General features: G+C 54.7%; 1 protein-coding gene across 4 annotated transcripts in view; it reads right to left on the reverse strand.

Moving 5' to 3' along the window:
- The window catches only part of RIMBP2 (RIMS binding protein 2), an 88159-nt gene that overhangs the window by 25406 nt on the left and 46566 nt on the right, over positions 1-16187 (reverse strand). For all 4 annotated transcript variants that reach the window (XM_032846883.1, XM_032846882.1, XM_032846885.1 and 1 more), the window contains exons 7-10: positions 15832-15908; positions 12170-12279; positions 9469-10281; positions 956-1107 (exon numbers count right to left, since the gene is read on the reverse strand). In XM_032846883.1, coding sequence (XP_032702774.1) covers positions 956-1107; positions 9469-10281; positions 12170-12279; positions 15832-15908 — 1152 coding nt within the window. The remainder of the gene's footprint in view (positions 1-955; positions 1108-9468; positions 10282-12169; positions 12280-15831; positions 15909-16187) is intronic.

The raw sequence follows: 16187 nt of genomic DNA on the forward strand, positions 1-16187 counted from the left end.
GAGGGGGGCACAAGGGAATCCTGGGGGGAGAGGGGAGCACAGGGGAGACCTGGGGAAGAGGGGGGCACAGGGGAGTCCTGGGGGAGGAGGGGGAGCACAGGGGAGTTGGAGAAGCACAAGAGAATCCTGGGGGAGGAGGAGGGCACAAGGGAATCCTGGGGGGGAGAGGGGAGCAGAGGGGAATCCTGGGGAAGGAGGGGGAGCACAGGGGAATCCTGGGGAGGATAGGGGCACATGGGAATCCTGGAGGGAGAGGGGAGATCAGGGGAGACCTGGGGAAGAGGGGGGCACAGGGGAGTCCTGGGGAAGAGGGGGAGCGAAGGACAATGCCCCTGAGGGTGGCGTTCTGGAGGACCAGGCAGGAGGAGCTCAGAGAGGCACCTGCATCTGATGCATCAGCCCTGGGTCCTCTGGGGGAAGAGGTTGGGGGTGGGAGATAATCAAAAGCTTCCTCAAGCCCGTGTGTGTATCATGTGCCAGGACAAGGCTGGGGCCCATACAGGGTCCCCACAGCGGGCTTTAAGGACACAGGCACTCTGGGAGCCAGGCCGGCTGTGCGTGGATGTGCAGCTGTCCCCCCGCCCCTCTGGCTGGTACTATCAACTGTTCAGCAACAGCTGGTAGAGTTTGTGAGCCCGTCATCACGGGAGGCCTGATTTTGCGGGGCTGAGGGGTGAGTTATCAGCGCTGAGGGGAGAAGAACAGGCACTGCCCACGGAAGGTCAGGCAGTGGCCGTGGGAGCCAGGCAGAGAGAATTCTGGGAAGGAGGAGCCACAGGAGAGAAGGGGGCCATCCATGGGGGACCCGGGGGGCCGCTGCAGGTGCTGTTCAGGACGTGCTGGTGGATCTTGCTGGGGGAGAGAGGGATGCACCCCCACCTCGTGCTCAACCCTCCAGGAGCAGGTGTGGTTCAGTCCCTGGCAGTCCCCACGCGACCCCCCAACCAGAACTCACCCTCTGCCCTTTTGCATACACGCCGTAGCCAGACACGCTGGCCCCATTGGACAACCCAGAGGTCGTCAGGGCGGGTGGCTTCCAGGAGACCTGGATGGTAGCGGGGGTGGCCCCAGCATGGACGGTGACATCTTGTGGGGGCGCCGGAGGGCCTGGGGGCACAGAAGACAGCGCTGTCAGGGCACGGCCCTCTGGCAGGTGAGTGGCCGAGAAGCTCACTGCTCTCACCTGGAAAGCGCTCTGGGTCAAGTCTCCAGGACGGGAGGCGAGAGGACACGCCACACCACCCCGGAAGGGCAGGGCAGGGCAGCAGGAGGGCAGCAGGAGGGCAGCGGCTCCTGGCGTGCACCGCAGCCCCGCGACTCACCTGGGCATCTGTCCACCCTCTGGGACCACCTACGCCCTGTTCCCAGTCTGCCAGCATAGACGTAATTACCCAGGGTCATGGGACTACCTCAGGACGCATCAAGGAGAGCCCAACCTTGGGCAGAAGAGAGAGCTCCCTCCCTCCCTCCTTTCTCCCCTCCTTGCTCCTTCCCCCTCCCTCCCTCTGCTCATGGACTTGAGAGAAGATAGGTGTGGACCACATGTTACCCATCTTCCCACCCCGTGGGAGGGAACAGAGCTGAGCAACTGTTGCGCCGTGGCCAGTCTGAACGTGCTGTGTGGCGTGAGCAGCCAGTCCAAGCCATGCCGAGGCAGTGGCCATGGCCCCGGTCACGCTGGAGGCTCCCAGGGACAGCAGGATGGCCCGTGCTGCCTGCCACCCTTTCCTCCACATCTGTACACACTTCCTCACATCCTCCTTTTGAACATAGCATTTCACTGGGAAAGGAACGTATTTCTAACTGCCAGGAGGACGTCTCCAAGGCCCACAGACTGCACGACCTCGCAGTAGCTCCCCCAAAGTTTGCCCTTCCAGGGGCGGGGAGGGGGGCTGTCCCTTGAGGATTCTCTGCATGCCACGCACTTCTCCTCACTGTGTCCTTTCCATCATGGGATCCTCACGCGGGCCTGGGGTTCTAGCATGCCCCCACTCTGCACGTGAGGAAGTTAAGGTTCAAGGTGCTGAAATCAGGTTCATGCCCACACTTCCTTGTAGACCATGTGCAAAGGCAGAGACAAGTCCACTCTTAGTAACACGCTGTGATAAATGGCTTCAAGACATCTGCACAGCCTGGCTCGGAAGTGAAATTCTACCAGGATGGTTAATTTAAAGATGACGTATTGCTGAAGAAAGGTGTGTTCAGAGTCTGACTCAAAGAGCCAGTGTCCCATCCTTCCCTATTCCCCCAGCCACTCTCCCACTCTGCCCTGATTTGGCTACGGCAGGATGCCCCGTCTTGGCCTTACAACCAAGACAGCCAGTTGTATCATGCTAAAATGCAAACAAGGCAGAGGCAGAATAGGATGGAGATAAGAAAGTGGACACTAGAGCCTCTCTGCCCAGGTTCAAGTCCCAGATCTGCCAGTTACTGACATGGGACCTTGGAAAATGGTCTTTTATTTAGTTAGTTTATCTTAAAACAGACATAATACAGTGCCTGTTGGCAGCAACGGCCAGGAACTAAAACATCATCACGATTATTACTTTACTCCTGCTCAGACAGCTGTGTTCAGTTTCCAGACTTCTGTTTCAGTAAGACATGGCCCTGTGGCCGACTCCTGGTAGAACACGGGCAGAAGCGACGGGTGCCATGCCCAGGTGAGCCCACTGAAGGCTCCCCAGGTGAACCTGCAAGGTCCTTCTCCCTCTGGTTGTCTGGGAAGGAGGTGATCCCTGGGGGCAACCTCAGGAGCCACAGAGTAGAAATGGTGAAACCAGGAGATGGACACACCTGGGTCCCCAAATCACCACCAGAAGAGAGCAGTCCATCAGGGAAATCTGCATCAGAGCCAATCACAAGCCGACTCCAGAGACATCATGGCTTAAAACATACAGTAAATCATCAATACAACCAACTCCATTAAGCTGCGAGATTAAACGGAACTGATGTGTGGATACAGTGCTCGTAACAGTGCACGGGCTCAGAGTATGTGCCACCTACATGCTCACTGCTATTGTTTCAGCTTGACTCCAAAGGCACTGGGCTCCTCACCCTCCCATAAAAGATCTTGAAATCTCCACCCTCTACGTCAGAGGATTGTGCCCCTTGTGTCTGGAGGGCACAATCCTTTTGGTCAGGGTCACTTGTTCTAATGGCCGCTGGTAGTTGGGTGGGTCTGATCAGACTTAGGGGATTTCGTGATGATGAGTCTGGTCTCTGTCTCTGAGGGGGACTGTTCTTTCCTAAGCACTCACTGCATCAACCCGAGTTCTGTCCATCTCCCTTCCCTGTGATCGGTCACTGTGGGCGGACTCGCCCCACCGAGCATGGGAAAGATCACGGAGGCCCTCAGCCACTCAGCTATATCACTGCCAGGGCTCTTGGAGACACTGTGGGGCACCACTTCCCCGTATCTCCCCAACACTGCCCTCCTGACCTGGTAGCATCATAACATGAAAGCAATCAGTGGTTCTTGTCAGAGCCAGGCCACTCTCCTTTGCTGATGAATAACACCCAGCAATGGGAAAAGGAGCCATGCCTCATGGTGGAAATCGGCACCTCAAACCACTTCATAAGGCCTCCCGTGAGTATGCCCTGTGTGATTCAACCTATGCTACAGGGTAGAGAGAAAGTGGACAGCATGTGATCTGTACCTTGAAAGGAGGGAAACACAATAGCAAACCCTACACTTAACCAAATTCCTCTTTATTCTCCCTTAGAAGTCTGCCCGGCTCACTTGTACGAGAGATGGAGTCCAAGCAGGAAGTGATGGTCTTGCTGGATTGTGGAGTTAGAAGTTGGTGTTTGGTGACGGTGGACATGGTAGAAATTGAGGAGAGTGGTCTCAGAGAGTGACAATCCAAGGCAAGAGGATCCGTAACCTCTGTGAGCCCATTCCCCTCAAACTATTCGGGACCCTTAAATCATGCCTGTGCAGAGCCGGCAGGAACACAAACAACATAAAGGAAAGTAAACAGCCAGAAATCTGTAGCATTTAGTACTGATTCTGGCAGCTGCCTAGTGTGACGAGGAAAAATTTGGAGTTCAAGTCCTTCTAGGTTAGAGAAGCTTGAGCTTGCTGTTGGAGACACAGAAGGTCCATATCACAGAAATTGGGATCATACCTCAGGGCTAAGGGCCACATTCTAAAGGCAAAAATGAATATACTCAGCAAAAGAAAGCTGAAAGAAGCATCTACAGGATTTAGATATGTCACAAGTAATATAAGTGTTAGAATAAACTTCAACACTCTGTAGAGGTGTTGTTACAGCTGTTACTGAGGAAGAGAACAGAATCCAGAGCCTCTCCAGGGCACAATCTACAATGTCCAGTACACAACGGAAATCACCGGATGTGGAAAGAAATGGGAAAATAAGGACACATAATCAAGAGCAAAAACAGTCAGTAGGAGCAGGCCCACAGATGACCCAGGTGTTGGAATTATCAAAGACTTTAAAATACTTATTAAAAGTAAGTAAAAGAATGTATAAGCAAAGATAAATGTGGTAGATGAAGAGATGGGAATCCCAAGAGTGATAAGTAAATCTTAAAAAGAACCAAGTGAACATCCTAGAATTGAAAATTACAATGATCAAAAGAAAAATTTCATTCAATGTTCTTTTTTTTCATTTAATGTTCTTTATAGCAGATTGAACACTGCAAAAGAAAGAAGAGATAAACTTGAAGACAGAATAATATAAATTATCCTGACTGAAACATGAGGAAAATGATTTTAAAAAATAAATAGGAGTTCATAAATCTGTATGACAACAGCAAGCAATCTGACTTAGCTATAATCAGATCCTCAGAAGGGAAAGATAAAGTAGAAAAAAATCTGTGGAGATATAAAGTCTGAAATTTGAAGATAAACTACCACCACTACCACCCTTAGATCCAGGAATATCAGTAAAGTTCAGAAAAGATAAGTAGAAGTAAAAGTAAGCCTAGGCACATTAGAGTCAAATTACTAACCATCAAAGACAAAGAGAAAAATCTTGAAAGGACCAGAGAATGAAGGGGACAACAGGAAAGAGAGCTGACTCCTTACACAAATAGGAAAAACCAAGAGAAAAGGAATGATATTTGTATAGTCCTGCAATTAAAAAAAGTCTAGAATTCTATATCCAGAGAAAAAAAAATATTTTTTTAAGTTTTATTTATTTAAGTAATCTCTACAGTCAACATGGGACTCAAACTCATGACCCCAAGATCAAGAGTTGTACACTCTTCCAACTGAGCCAGCCAGGTGACCCCAGAGAAAAGATATTTTTAAATAAAAGTGAAATGATGAGATTTTACTTTTTAAGATGACCAAAAGAATACTGAAAGAGAAGCTAAAGGAGGTTCTTCAGAGCTGAAAGGAAATCATACCAGCTGGATATATAGACCTACAAAAAGGGATACAAACTGGTGGAAATTGTAGATATATTAGGCAATATAAAAGGCTGTTTTTGTCAAATTCTTCAAAGGCGACTAAAGCAAAATAATAACAATATATTGAGGGGTTTACAACATATGTAGAAGTAAAATATATAAAAACAATAGTAAAAATGAAGAAACATAAATGTAATTATATCTGGTACTATTCTTTCCTTGTAAATACATTGTTATTAACGTAAGCTAGTTTTTTAAAAAGTTTAGTTATGTGAGAGACAAAGATAGTGACAGAGATAGTGAGAGTGAGCATGAGTGGGAAGGAAAGGGAGAAGCAATGTCCCTGCTGAGCAGGGAGCCCTACACAGGGCTCAATCCCAAGAGACTGGGATCATGACCTGAGCCAAAGAGCCACTGGGCCACCCAGACACCCCTGTAAGCTAAGTTTTAATAAGTTAAATATGCATGTGTTACTCCCTATAGCAATCTCTAAAACAAGAATACAAAGAGTTATAGCCAAAAAAAGTCAATAGAGGAGGAAATGGAATAGAAAAATACACTTAGTGTACCTCCCCCTCCCCAAAAAAGGCAGGGAAAGATAAAGAGAAAAACAAGACAAATGAAAAACAAAGAGCATATGGCAGACTTAAACCAAGTCATACCAGTAATCGTACTAAAAGTAAAGAAACTAAAGATTCCAATTAAAAGGCACAGATTGTCGTATTGTTATAATGCCACGACCCAACTGTAGACTATTCACAGGAGGCATACTAAAAATAAAGATACAAAGAACTTGAAAGTTTAGAAAAAGATATAACATGTAAACACTCAGCATGAAAAAGCTGGTGGTCATAAGAATATCAGACAAAGCAGACTTCAAGACTAGAAGTAATACCAGAGACAACGAGGGGCATTTCATGATGAGAAAGGGGTCAATTCAACCAGAAGAACTAACAATTTAAATGTGTACGTACCTAATAACAGGGCTTCACGATATATAAAGCGAAATGAGAAAACTAAAAAAAAAAAAAAATAGACCTATAGACAATTCTCAATAGCTGGAAAGACTGGACAGACAAAACCCAATATGGGCATGAAGATTTGAAGAATTCTATTAACAGGTCTCTCGTGCCCCATCTGGGAAGTGGCTTGCCCTTCCTGCAGCCACTGGGCACTCTACACACAAGCTTCTGGTCGTGATCTGCCTTGAATCCTGGGGGCCACAAATATCAAGCCAGCCCCAGCAGGCAGGAGGACAGTATAGCTCAGGAGAAATTACAGCCTGTCTCTCCTCACTCAAGCACCCGGTACACCTGGCACTGGGAGGGTGGGGGATGTACAGGGCAGTGCTTAGCCCAGGCTGAAGGGAAGAAGTCTGGCCACCTCCACTGGGCAGGGCTGGCCTCTGCAGGGACCACAGGATCTTGAGGCTGCCAGTTGGAAATGACATGCCTTGTTTATCTAAGCCCTTTTGAGAGTCTTTTTCAGAAGATGGTGTGTGCAGCGTTGCAAACCCTAAAGATCATCTTCAATTCTGATCTGAAATCTACCTCTGAATCCAGCTTTAAACAAACCCACATCTAGAACTGAGGTACCACAGTGGCTCCCACTGAAAACACTACATTCCCTGCCCCCTACAATTCACACGGCCAGTGTCACCCTAGAGCACACACACCACCCATCCCTCTGCTGACAGCTGTCCCTGGGACGAGCTCTGTGACCTTGTGATCCCACCTGTGATGTCCTGTTTCTAGTATCGGCTTGCTGAGGACCCACAGATCTGTCTCCCTGTGTGGGGGGTGTGGCTTCTCATAAAGGGGGGACTCTGGAATGCATGGTGCCAGCCTTCTGGCTGAGTGCATCACTCTATCCAGACCAGTTTTGAGGGCTGGCTTTGCATCCTGGAGCTGATGTAAGAGTTCAGGAGTCCCATGAACTCTTTCAGGGTCTCCCGTGTTCCTCTGATCACCTGGCTCTGGCACTTTGATCAGCCCCAACAAAGGACGCTGATTATGCTATCAGGCCTCATTAGTCTTAAGGACAATGGTCCAGAGCTGAAACCACTCCAGGATTTTCCTCAGCCCTTGCTTCTCCATAAAGTGAAATCACAGCTGAGGGACAGGGTTCTATGGGTGAAGGAAGACTTAGAACCGCTGTACCGCCAGCCCCAGCCCAGTCCCTGAGTGGGCCCAAAGATGCTGACAGCATGGGGATGGCTCTTCCGCTGTCATGTGGGGCTGCTCAGTATAAGTCATACCTGACACGAGTTCATGAGTTTTCCCCACACGGGGAGAAAACAGGCAAGAGGACTACCTGGAAAAGACAGGAGGTGGCGATCTCCCCGAACTTCCATTCACTGCCCTCACCACAGTCAGAACATTGTCCACTATGTCCCCCCACCCCAGAATTCATGCTGAAACTCTAACCCCTTGGCGATGGTGTCAGGAAGCAAAGCCTCCAGGAGGAGCTGATGTCATGACCGCGGAGCTCTCAGAGGGCCATCACAGCCCTTACAAGGGAAGCCCCACCGGTGTCCCTTGTCTCCTCTCCCCTGTGAAGACACGGGAGGAGATGCTGCCCATGAACCAGGACACGGGTCCTCTCCAGATCTGACTCTGCGGCACCCCAGTCTCAGACTTCCAGCCCCCGGGGCCGTGAGGAGCGGCTATGTGCCTTGTTTGGGGGTCAGGCAAGGGCCAGGATGTCAGGGACGGGGAGCTCACCTGTGGGACGCACCCTGGGCTCACATCTGGACCCCATCCTCTCCGTCTCACTGTGAGCTTCTCTAGAAGCCCCTCCTGGTGGCCCCAGTGCCTGTGTTCCTCACCTCCCCCGAGCCCCGCCCCCAGCCCGGTGCCTGGTGTTTCTTGTTTCTTGACCCCCGCACCCCCAGCACTGACCACATGACCGCACAGTAAGCATCAAGGCAAAGAGGTGCTTTCATTTTCCCAGTATTCCTGGTTGACGCCGTGGCCAGTCAGGAAATCAAAGCGTCACGGAAGACAAGTGCGCTGCCCCTTTACGAATCCCTTCCTACTCAGACATCCCTCCCTCCTTAAGGTAGCGTCTGCCCCACCTGCCCATGACTTTGATGCTGTGTAGGTCAGACTCTAGTTGATGGTGGGTTTTGCAAATGCTGGAGAACACAATGAAATAGAAGCAAACCCATCACGAACCAAGAAGCCCATCCCGTGTTCAATGGGAGACTTGGGGCAGCGGCGCAAGTGCTCCTGGAGAAGAAATGAATTGTTTGTAAAACCCACTGACCAGTGAGGTTGGGCGGGGCCGGTTTACTTAATCACAGAGCTAAGTCCAGCAAAGAGGATGCTGAGACAGGCGTTTCCAGGGGATCTCGTGAGTAACCCAGGACGAAGAGAGGCTCTAGAGGAAACAAATTATGCCCCCAAATATTCTTACAAAAATTACCTTCTTTGCTCTGAGAAGGCTGCCCTTCCCCCAGGTGTCTGAGTCTCCACCTGGCATAGCGAGCCTGCTCAGAAAGGGCGCCACAGCTAAGACCAGCACCACAGAAATTTCTGGAGGGCGGACTGCCCCGTGGCAGCACTGGGAACCCGGAAACGAGCAGACCTGGCAGGCTTGTGCACCTGATCCGCTCCTTACGATTTCCTACGATTTTCCGTAGCAGACACGCCCAGAACCCAGAAAAGCATCGACAACAGAATTTCACACCTTCTCCATAAATTCAGCCACATGTGTGATCTCAGATGAGAGAGAAAGAACGGTTTTGCAGGAGGGTAGGCACTTGGCTTGCTGTCCCACTCCACGAGCACACATGTGGGAGGGACCCCATGGGGCAGAAGTCCTCTCGCGCCCCCGAGGGAGGCCTCACCACCTCCTGTCTTTTCCAGGCAGGCCACTTGCCGACGCCAGTATGCGAAACAGCATCTTCAAAAACATGGTCCCTAAACAAAATCCACATAGCATCCCCCCGTCTCTCGCTCTCTCCCTCACACACACACATTGCTGTGTCTCCTTCCAGAACGGTGCTGGCTGAGTGCCGTCTTCCCTGCCTGCTCCCTCGCCCCAGCCCTCCCCTCTCCCTTGGGGTCCCCATGGGAGGATGGGCCTCACCTGCAGGCAGCGTGGAGAACTCCACAAAGGCCTCCTTCTTCTCCCGCTGCTCCAGGGGCAGCTGCCACGGCATCTGGTGGGGCTTGGCCAAGACCTTCACCTTGTAGGCCATGTTGGGCCTGAGGTTGAGGAACTGGTACTTGTACCTGGCGGCCTTGACGACGTCGAGCTCCTCCTCGTTGAGGAAGATGACGTGGCTGTAGTTGCTGTTGGTGGGCAGCCAGGAGAGCTGGGCGGAGATCTGGGTGATGTTGTCCACCCTGAGGTGGGACGGGGCCACCACCACGTCCTTGCCCACCAGCAGTGTGCACTGGAGCTCATCCGAGCTGCCCCTGCTGGTGACGCATTGCACAGAGATGCGGTAGGTACAGGCCGCCGTGTTGAGCTTCTCGATGAGGGCCTTGGTTCTGCTCCCCAGCATGAGGCTCAAGCGGGTCTCCTGGTCCACCAGCACGTTGTAGCTGCTCACGGTCCCCCAGCCCGGCGGCACAGCCGGGGGCTCCCAGGCCACAATGACACTTCGGGCGAGTTGCTTGATAAGGGTGATTTTTCTAGGGTAAGGCACGATGTCTTCTCCGATCTCATCGATGTTCACGCCCAGCGTCCCCGCACCACTGTCCGTGATGCCGGCGTCTACGTGAGTGGGGGCATGGAGATCCAGAATGTTCTCCCCCTCCAAGCCGATGCTGGCGTGGTTGATGAGATTCTGGTCCTGTTCGGTCCCCAGCGTGCTGGCCAGGCGCGACTCATTGTCCTGGACAAAATCCACAAAGTTGGAGGGCACCAGACCCCTCTGCCCGTCCAGGAGCTCACCTGTTGGCATAAGGGCAATGAGATCACCTGACCGTCCCATCAGGGCCCCCGAGGTCCCGCCCCATCATCTGTGCGGCTCCTCAGTGGGGCCATCCGGTCAAGCAAGAGGACCACAGTGGATTCCATAGGTCTTTACAGGAGTCTGCCCCAGTGTCCCCTCCTCAGGACCCTGCTCCTTGCCACCTGCTACCCCCGAGTCCATCAGGCAGGACGGCCTCCTCCTTCATGCTTATCCTGAGCTGACACCACGGTGTTGACATTGATGCAGTAAATGTCTCAGACAGACCAACAAACATGCATGGCATGAGGGCTTTGGAGGTTAAAAAAAAAAAACAACAAAAAAACATCTTCCTATTATCTTTGCCAGGGTGATCCTATGAACAGGAACTAAAAGATGACCTTCCCCCCTTGGAAAGCACCGTGTACGTTCTAATGAGGTCCCCAGCGTGCCACCTGTGGTGACAGAGAGACCACCCGCGTGATGCCAGACCACGTGTAGGTCGAGAGTCAGAAAATGTCATCTGATTAGCTCTTGTGGCAGCCGCAGGGAGAACCCGTTCTTATTTTGTGAAATGTTCTCTTTATAGCTGGGCTCAAAGCCTACTAGCAGCAGGGGCCGGAAAAACCGAGATGGGTTTGGAAGAACCTCCAAGATGACACGGCCCGGACAATCTTCTGGCACCAGCAGGACAGGGATTCCCCCCATTACCTGGCGGGAGGCTGGGGGTGCTGATGCTGGGGGCCCCCGCCTCGGGGGATGTGCGATGGACCCCGAGGATGGCATGTGACCATTTAATGGGCCCTGGATTCTCCTGGAATGAACTGGACGCCGACTCTGCTCCTGGTGCTCCCCTCTGGAGGGTGTTGGTCTGGAGATAGCCCGCCTGGCTCGCCCCCAGCACGCTCGCACAAGGGGAGGGGTGAAGACGACACTGACGGGGATAAGCAAGCCCGCCACACAGCAGGCCCTGTTCCAGCCACCCTGCACCGCAAGTCCCCTAGGCCGGCCCAGGGGTGGGCACGTATGCTCTCTATTCTACCCGGAGGGAAGCTTCCCCCTGCCACACAGACAGCGGATCCCTGAGGTCTGCGGCCCCGTGTGATCAGGCCTCCAGAAAGCCAATGTGGACACAATGCCCGGTGTGAATATTCCAGAGATTTTGAGCCGGGGTTTTCTGGTGGCCACCGTGGGCACGTTTTACACCGGTCTGAAAACCAGTGAGTGTGCTGTGAGCTCAGGCTCTGTTGTTGCCTGTCCTGGAGTTTCTGGGGTTGCCTGCCCACGGTGTAGCTGCTGTCCACCAGATCAGCAGAAGCCATGAGACCTCGGGTCCAGCAAACACTGGCGTGAAAGCATCTCTCAGCCCCGAGAAAGCTCCACGGGGCCACAACAGAGAAACGTGCTGGCTTCGCAAGAACTTGTCCTGCTCAAGGGCGACCATGGGAAGAGACCACGACCCTTCTGTTCGTACAGGCCAGCCGAGCCTGTACTCAGGCTAACAGGTGAGCGGCGACGGGGGTCGGGGAACGGCAAGGCATCCCAGAGGGAGGCTGTCACATTCCCCATCGAAAGCTGGGGGAAGGATCCAGCAGGACGTGGGCCAGACAGCAGCAGGAGCCGGAGGTCGGTGGGGTTGCCCTGAGCCCGTCGAGGCCACCACCCATCCTGCTGGGGAAGGGGTCAGCTGGGGGAGCCCAGGGCGCTGGGGCTGTGAGATGGGAGAGGCAGGAGATCCCCTTTGGGACATAGTATGGGCACCAGCCACGGGGCGAGGAGACCCTCCCGTAGAGGGCCGTAGGAGCCAGGCCCGGCTGTCAGGTCCCCTAGCAGACTAGCAAGGCGGGCGGCCCGGCCCCAGCACGCTCCCCGGCCCGCACCCCGACTAACCTTCATAGAAGCCGTCCTCATCCATGTCCCCGTAAACGTAGAGGTACTTCCCTGCCGTGAGGGGCAGCTCGGCCTCGGGGTTCTCATTGGGCCCGTCGAAGGGGTTGTAGCTGGAGAAAGGAAGGACAGCCTAGAGCAGGTGGTCTGCGTGGAGGCCGAGGCGGCACCCCCGCCCCTCCCCCCTGCACCGACACGGAAGGAGAGGGTGTGCGTGGGGGTCACCTGCCGCGTCTCTGGCAGGGACACGTGCTCAGATCCATAAGCGGAAACAACGGCTCGCCCTGCAACCCTCCTGTACGTGTCCTTTAGCAGGAAGAGAGCCGTATTCCCTCGGCTTTTGAGTAATCTGCTTGTTTTTCACAGTTTCCAGAAGGGCGTGACCCTCCCTCGCCTCAGGAAACACTCCCTTGCGTCCTTGTTCATGGGTGAGGACTATTCCACTGAACAGACCAACCCGTTCCCTTAACCAGTGTCCCAACGCTGGGGATCGATGTTGCTTCTAACCTTGGGTTAACGGGATCACCGTTGCGGTGATATCCTCCTAAGCACTGCTTGGCACACTGCCACACGTTCTTCCCAAAGGTAAGTCCCAAGGAAGCAAATCGGTTTGCTCAAAGGCTCGGATATTTTTAACATCCGGGTGACTACAGCCAGAAAGTCCTGCACAAACGTGGAGGCACCATGTGCCCTCCCCCCCCCCGCCAGGGTATGAAGGTGTCCTCGCTCTCAAGTCCCCAGAATACTGGGACGAATATATTTTATGGTCATGCCCAATTTGCTAAGAACATCCATGGTAGGTGAGTTTCGGATTTTCTGACTTTGGTTCTCTAAAATTTTAAATAACAGGAAAGGCCCCGATAAGAAAAGTAAAATGGCATTCCCGGTAGTCGATGATGACAGCCACGTCCTGTAGACGTATAAACATGACACCGTGATGGTTCACAGGCCAGCAGCCCTGGGAGGTTCACCGACACTGTCAGAGACGCATCTGAAGTGCTCGGCGAGGAAAGCAGAGTTATCACAGGGCGAGGCACGGTGCCCGCCCAAAGTCGCCAGCTCCCTAAGTGGGGGGTGGTGTGGAACCAGAGTCCGGGTCCCCCAGTCCCCGTCCTATGTAGATTTCATGGCACTGAGTCAGTCTGTGGTTCCCTATCTATGTCCCAGGGCCCAGGAATGCTGTGCAACCACCTGAGGGGTTTCAGAAGTCAGTAATGGCCCGGGGCCCTCTGCACCAGGAGCAAACCCAGACATGTGCTTACCATGAAAGCCCAGGGGTGGAGGAAGTGGGGAAACAGTTTGGCAAGGGGACCAAAGGCCCTGGGGCAGGGAGCTGAGAGCCAGCCTGGTGGGAGGTGAATGCAGGAGTGTCGAGGGACGAGGATTGCCAGGGTCCCCTTCGTTCGCTGTGGATTTAGTCTCCAGAGCAGGGAGGTTTCAGGAGTGTGAAGGTAGGGTGTGACTTGAGCAGGTCTGCAATTTGCGGAGACCCTCAGGGTGCCCTGTGCATCGGGGCTGGCGGAGGAGGGGGAGGAGGGGGGTAAAGGGAGGTGGGGGGGCGGTGAGGATGCTGGATCAGCGAGCGGCACAGGAGGGGAGGAAACTGGGCTTTGCCTGGACACACAGAGTGAGGGGCTGGGGGCTGAAGGCTTTGCAGGTCAGGATGAGTGGAGAGGGACACGCGCACGGAGTCGGGTCCACAGGCAGGGGCTAGCATGGGGAGAAGGGAGGGCCAGGGTCAGTTTGGGGTGTCTTGCTGAAGTCATGAGGGTAAAGCACCCTGTGCACCCTCATCTGCAGACAGAAAGAGGGAAGGCCCAGTGCTGCCATGGCATCCACGCGCAAGGGACCGTCTACAACATGAGATCTGTGGATGCAGAGAGCCCGGGGGCTTCCAGGGCAGGCAGTGGGGGTGGCCCAGCCACAGGGCGAGGCACTAGTGACAGTGAGCCAGCATCCGGGACACGGTACATTTTACACGGTGACTCGTGTCCCATGTGAGCGACTTCCATCTGAACAGAGGGCTGGGGGCTCTGGGCGGGGGCCGAGGAGCAGGCAGGAGCTGTGGGGACATGCGCGCGGCCATCGATGTGAGGTGAGGGCACCAGCCGCCATGGGAAGTGGCATTGAGATCGGGGCTTCTGCTGTTTGGGGTGAAGTTTGGGGAAACCTCTTTCCAGGGGCCTGCCTGAACAATGTTGGTGTTCAGGCCCCGGGAACCCCCCCAAACTTCTGCCTTTCCCTTCAGTAGAGGGAGCGTGAGCCCAGGGCACACGGCTAGGGAGGCAGGGGTACGTGGTTTGGGAAGCTGCAAGCCACTTCGGTTCAGCTTAGCATCCCGGCTGGGGGTGCCCCCACCTTCTCTGTGATGCAGGGCAGGCCCTGCCATCCTGGGGCCCTGTGGCTCCTCCCAGTGCTGGGGTTAGGGTCCCTGCAGACAGTGTGCGGGATGTGTGGGGCGCAGCCAGCATTCAGAGCGGGGTGCCAAACAATTCCATTCCTAGGTATGGACCAACAGGCTTCCTAACGGAGAAGCTGTGGCCCGGGGAGCTACACCAAATGTCTCTGTTATCTGAGCAGCAGAAGTGTGTTTTCATGGGCAAAATGAACGGATCCCTAATCAGAAAATAATCTGCTCATCAGCATAATGGCTGTCAGAAATGGCTCTCGCTGGAGAAAACCAAAGAGTGTGGAAGGTGCTCGGCATGGCTAAAACCCAGGTCGGTCCCGCCTGCCAGAAGCTGGAGGCTCTGCTGGGGGTGGTGTCTGCCGGCTGCAGGCAGACTCGAGGTGTCGAGGACGAGAGCCCGGGTCTTGGCCGAGCGTGAAGAACAGCAGAGACGAATGTTTCGTCTGCTTGTTAGCGTCTGATTCCTAAGTGTCGGCACCAACAGCAGAATCTGGAGTCCAGCGTGCTTTCGGTGGAAGCAGGTCGAGAGCTGGTGGGGACCCGGAGGCTCTGCGCCCATCCTTGAGTCGTGCAGACCCCGTGGCGCGTGCGTTCTCGCTGACCGTGGACACTGCAGGCCCCCCATGAGAGACGAGCTAGGGAACCACGGCCCGCACGGAAGCGGGGGCCGAGGAGGCCAGGGACCCGTGGCTCCGCACAGGAGCATCCCCCGAGTTTCAGCCTGCCGCCTGCCGGGGCTAAACTGTGCCCCCAAAACCTGTGCTCACGTCCCAGCCCCCAGGTCCGGGATCTTGGCAGATGAAGATGGGGTCACACTGGAGTCAGGTGGGCCCCGATCCGGTGACCAGCGTCCTTACCGAGAAGGAGAGGAAGCAGGGACACACAGGGCGCCAGCCACGCGAAGACAGGCAGAGCCTGCATGAGGCACACGTCACCAAGGGACGCCCAGGGCCACCGGAAGCCGCGTGAGTGCCCAGTGAGCACGGCCTCGCAAGCACCCTGATCTCGCACTTCCTGTCTCCAGGCCCCAGAGAGAACGCACCCTCTATGGGCTCCCTTGTAGCTGCCGAGGTCCAGGGAAACACTCTTCACGTCAGAATGGACAACGGACCTTCCTTGTCCGCCCACGCCGGGCTGGTGGAGTGGGTGCCTGCGGGCGAGGGCCCCGGGGGAGCGCTCCCGGACCCACGGCCTCCTCGGCCCCCGACCCCCGCGCCCACGGACACTCAGGGGCAGAGCGGAGTTTTGCACTTACCTGTAGCGGGCGACGCACAAATGGACCTTCCCCGAGTATCTCTGCTTGGAGGTGCTGGAATTCCGGGCGTCATCCATCTGTCAGAGACGCAGTCAGCGTTCTGGTTAACGCTTCGTGCCAGGGGAACACGGGGATCCCCTCTGGCCCCGCCAGGCTTCCTGCCCCAGACAGCAGCCCTCCTGTGAGACGCCAGCCCCGAGATGAGGCGGCTCCCTCAGCGTGGGCCCCCCAGTCAAACGGGGGGATGTTTATAAAAACGCATCTCCCCAACCCACGAGTGGACCTGAGGTGGGCCCTTCCCTGACCCACGCGTGGAACTCGCCGGGCGGACCGGGCAAGTGTGCTGGGCCCTGGCG

The sequence above is a fragment of the Lontra canadensis genome, unplaced genomic scaffold (genome assembly GCF_010015895.1).
Source record: "Lontra canadensis isolate GAN:19392208 unplaced genomic scaffold, GSC_riverotter_1.0 scaffold182, whole genome shotgun sequence".
NCBI lineage: Eukaryota > Metazoa > Chordata > Mammalia > Carnivora > Mustelidae > Lontra > Lontra canadensis.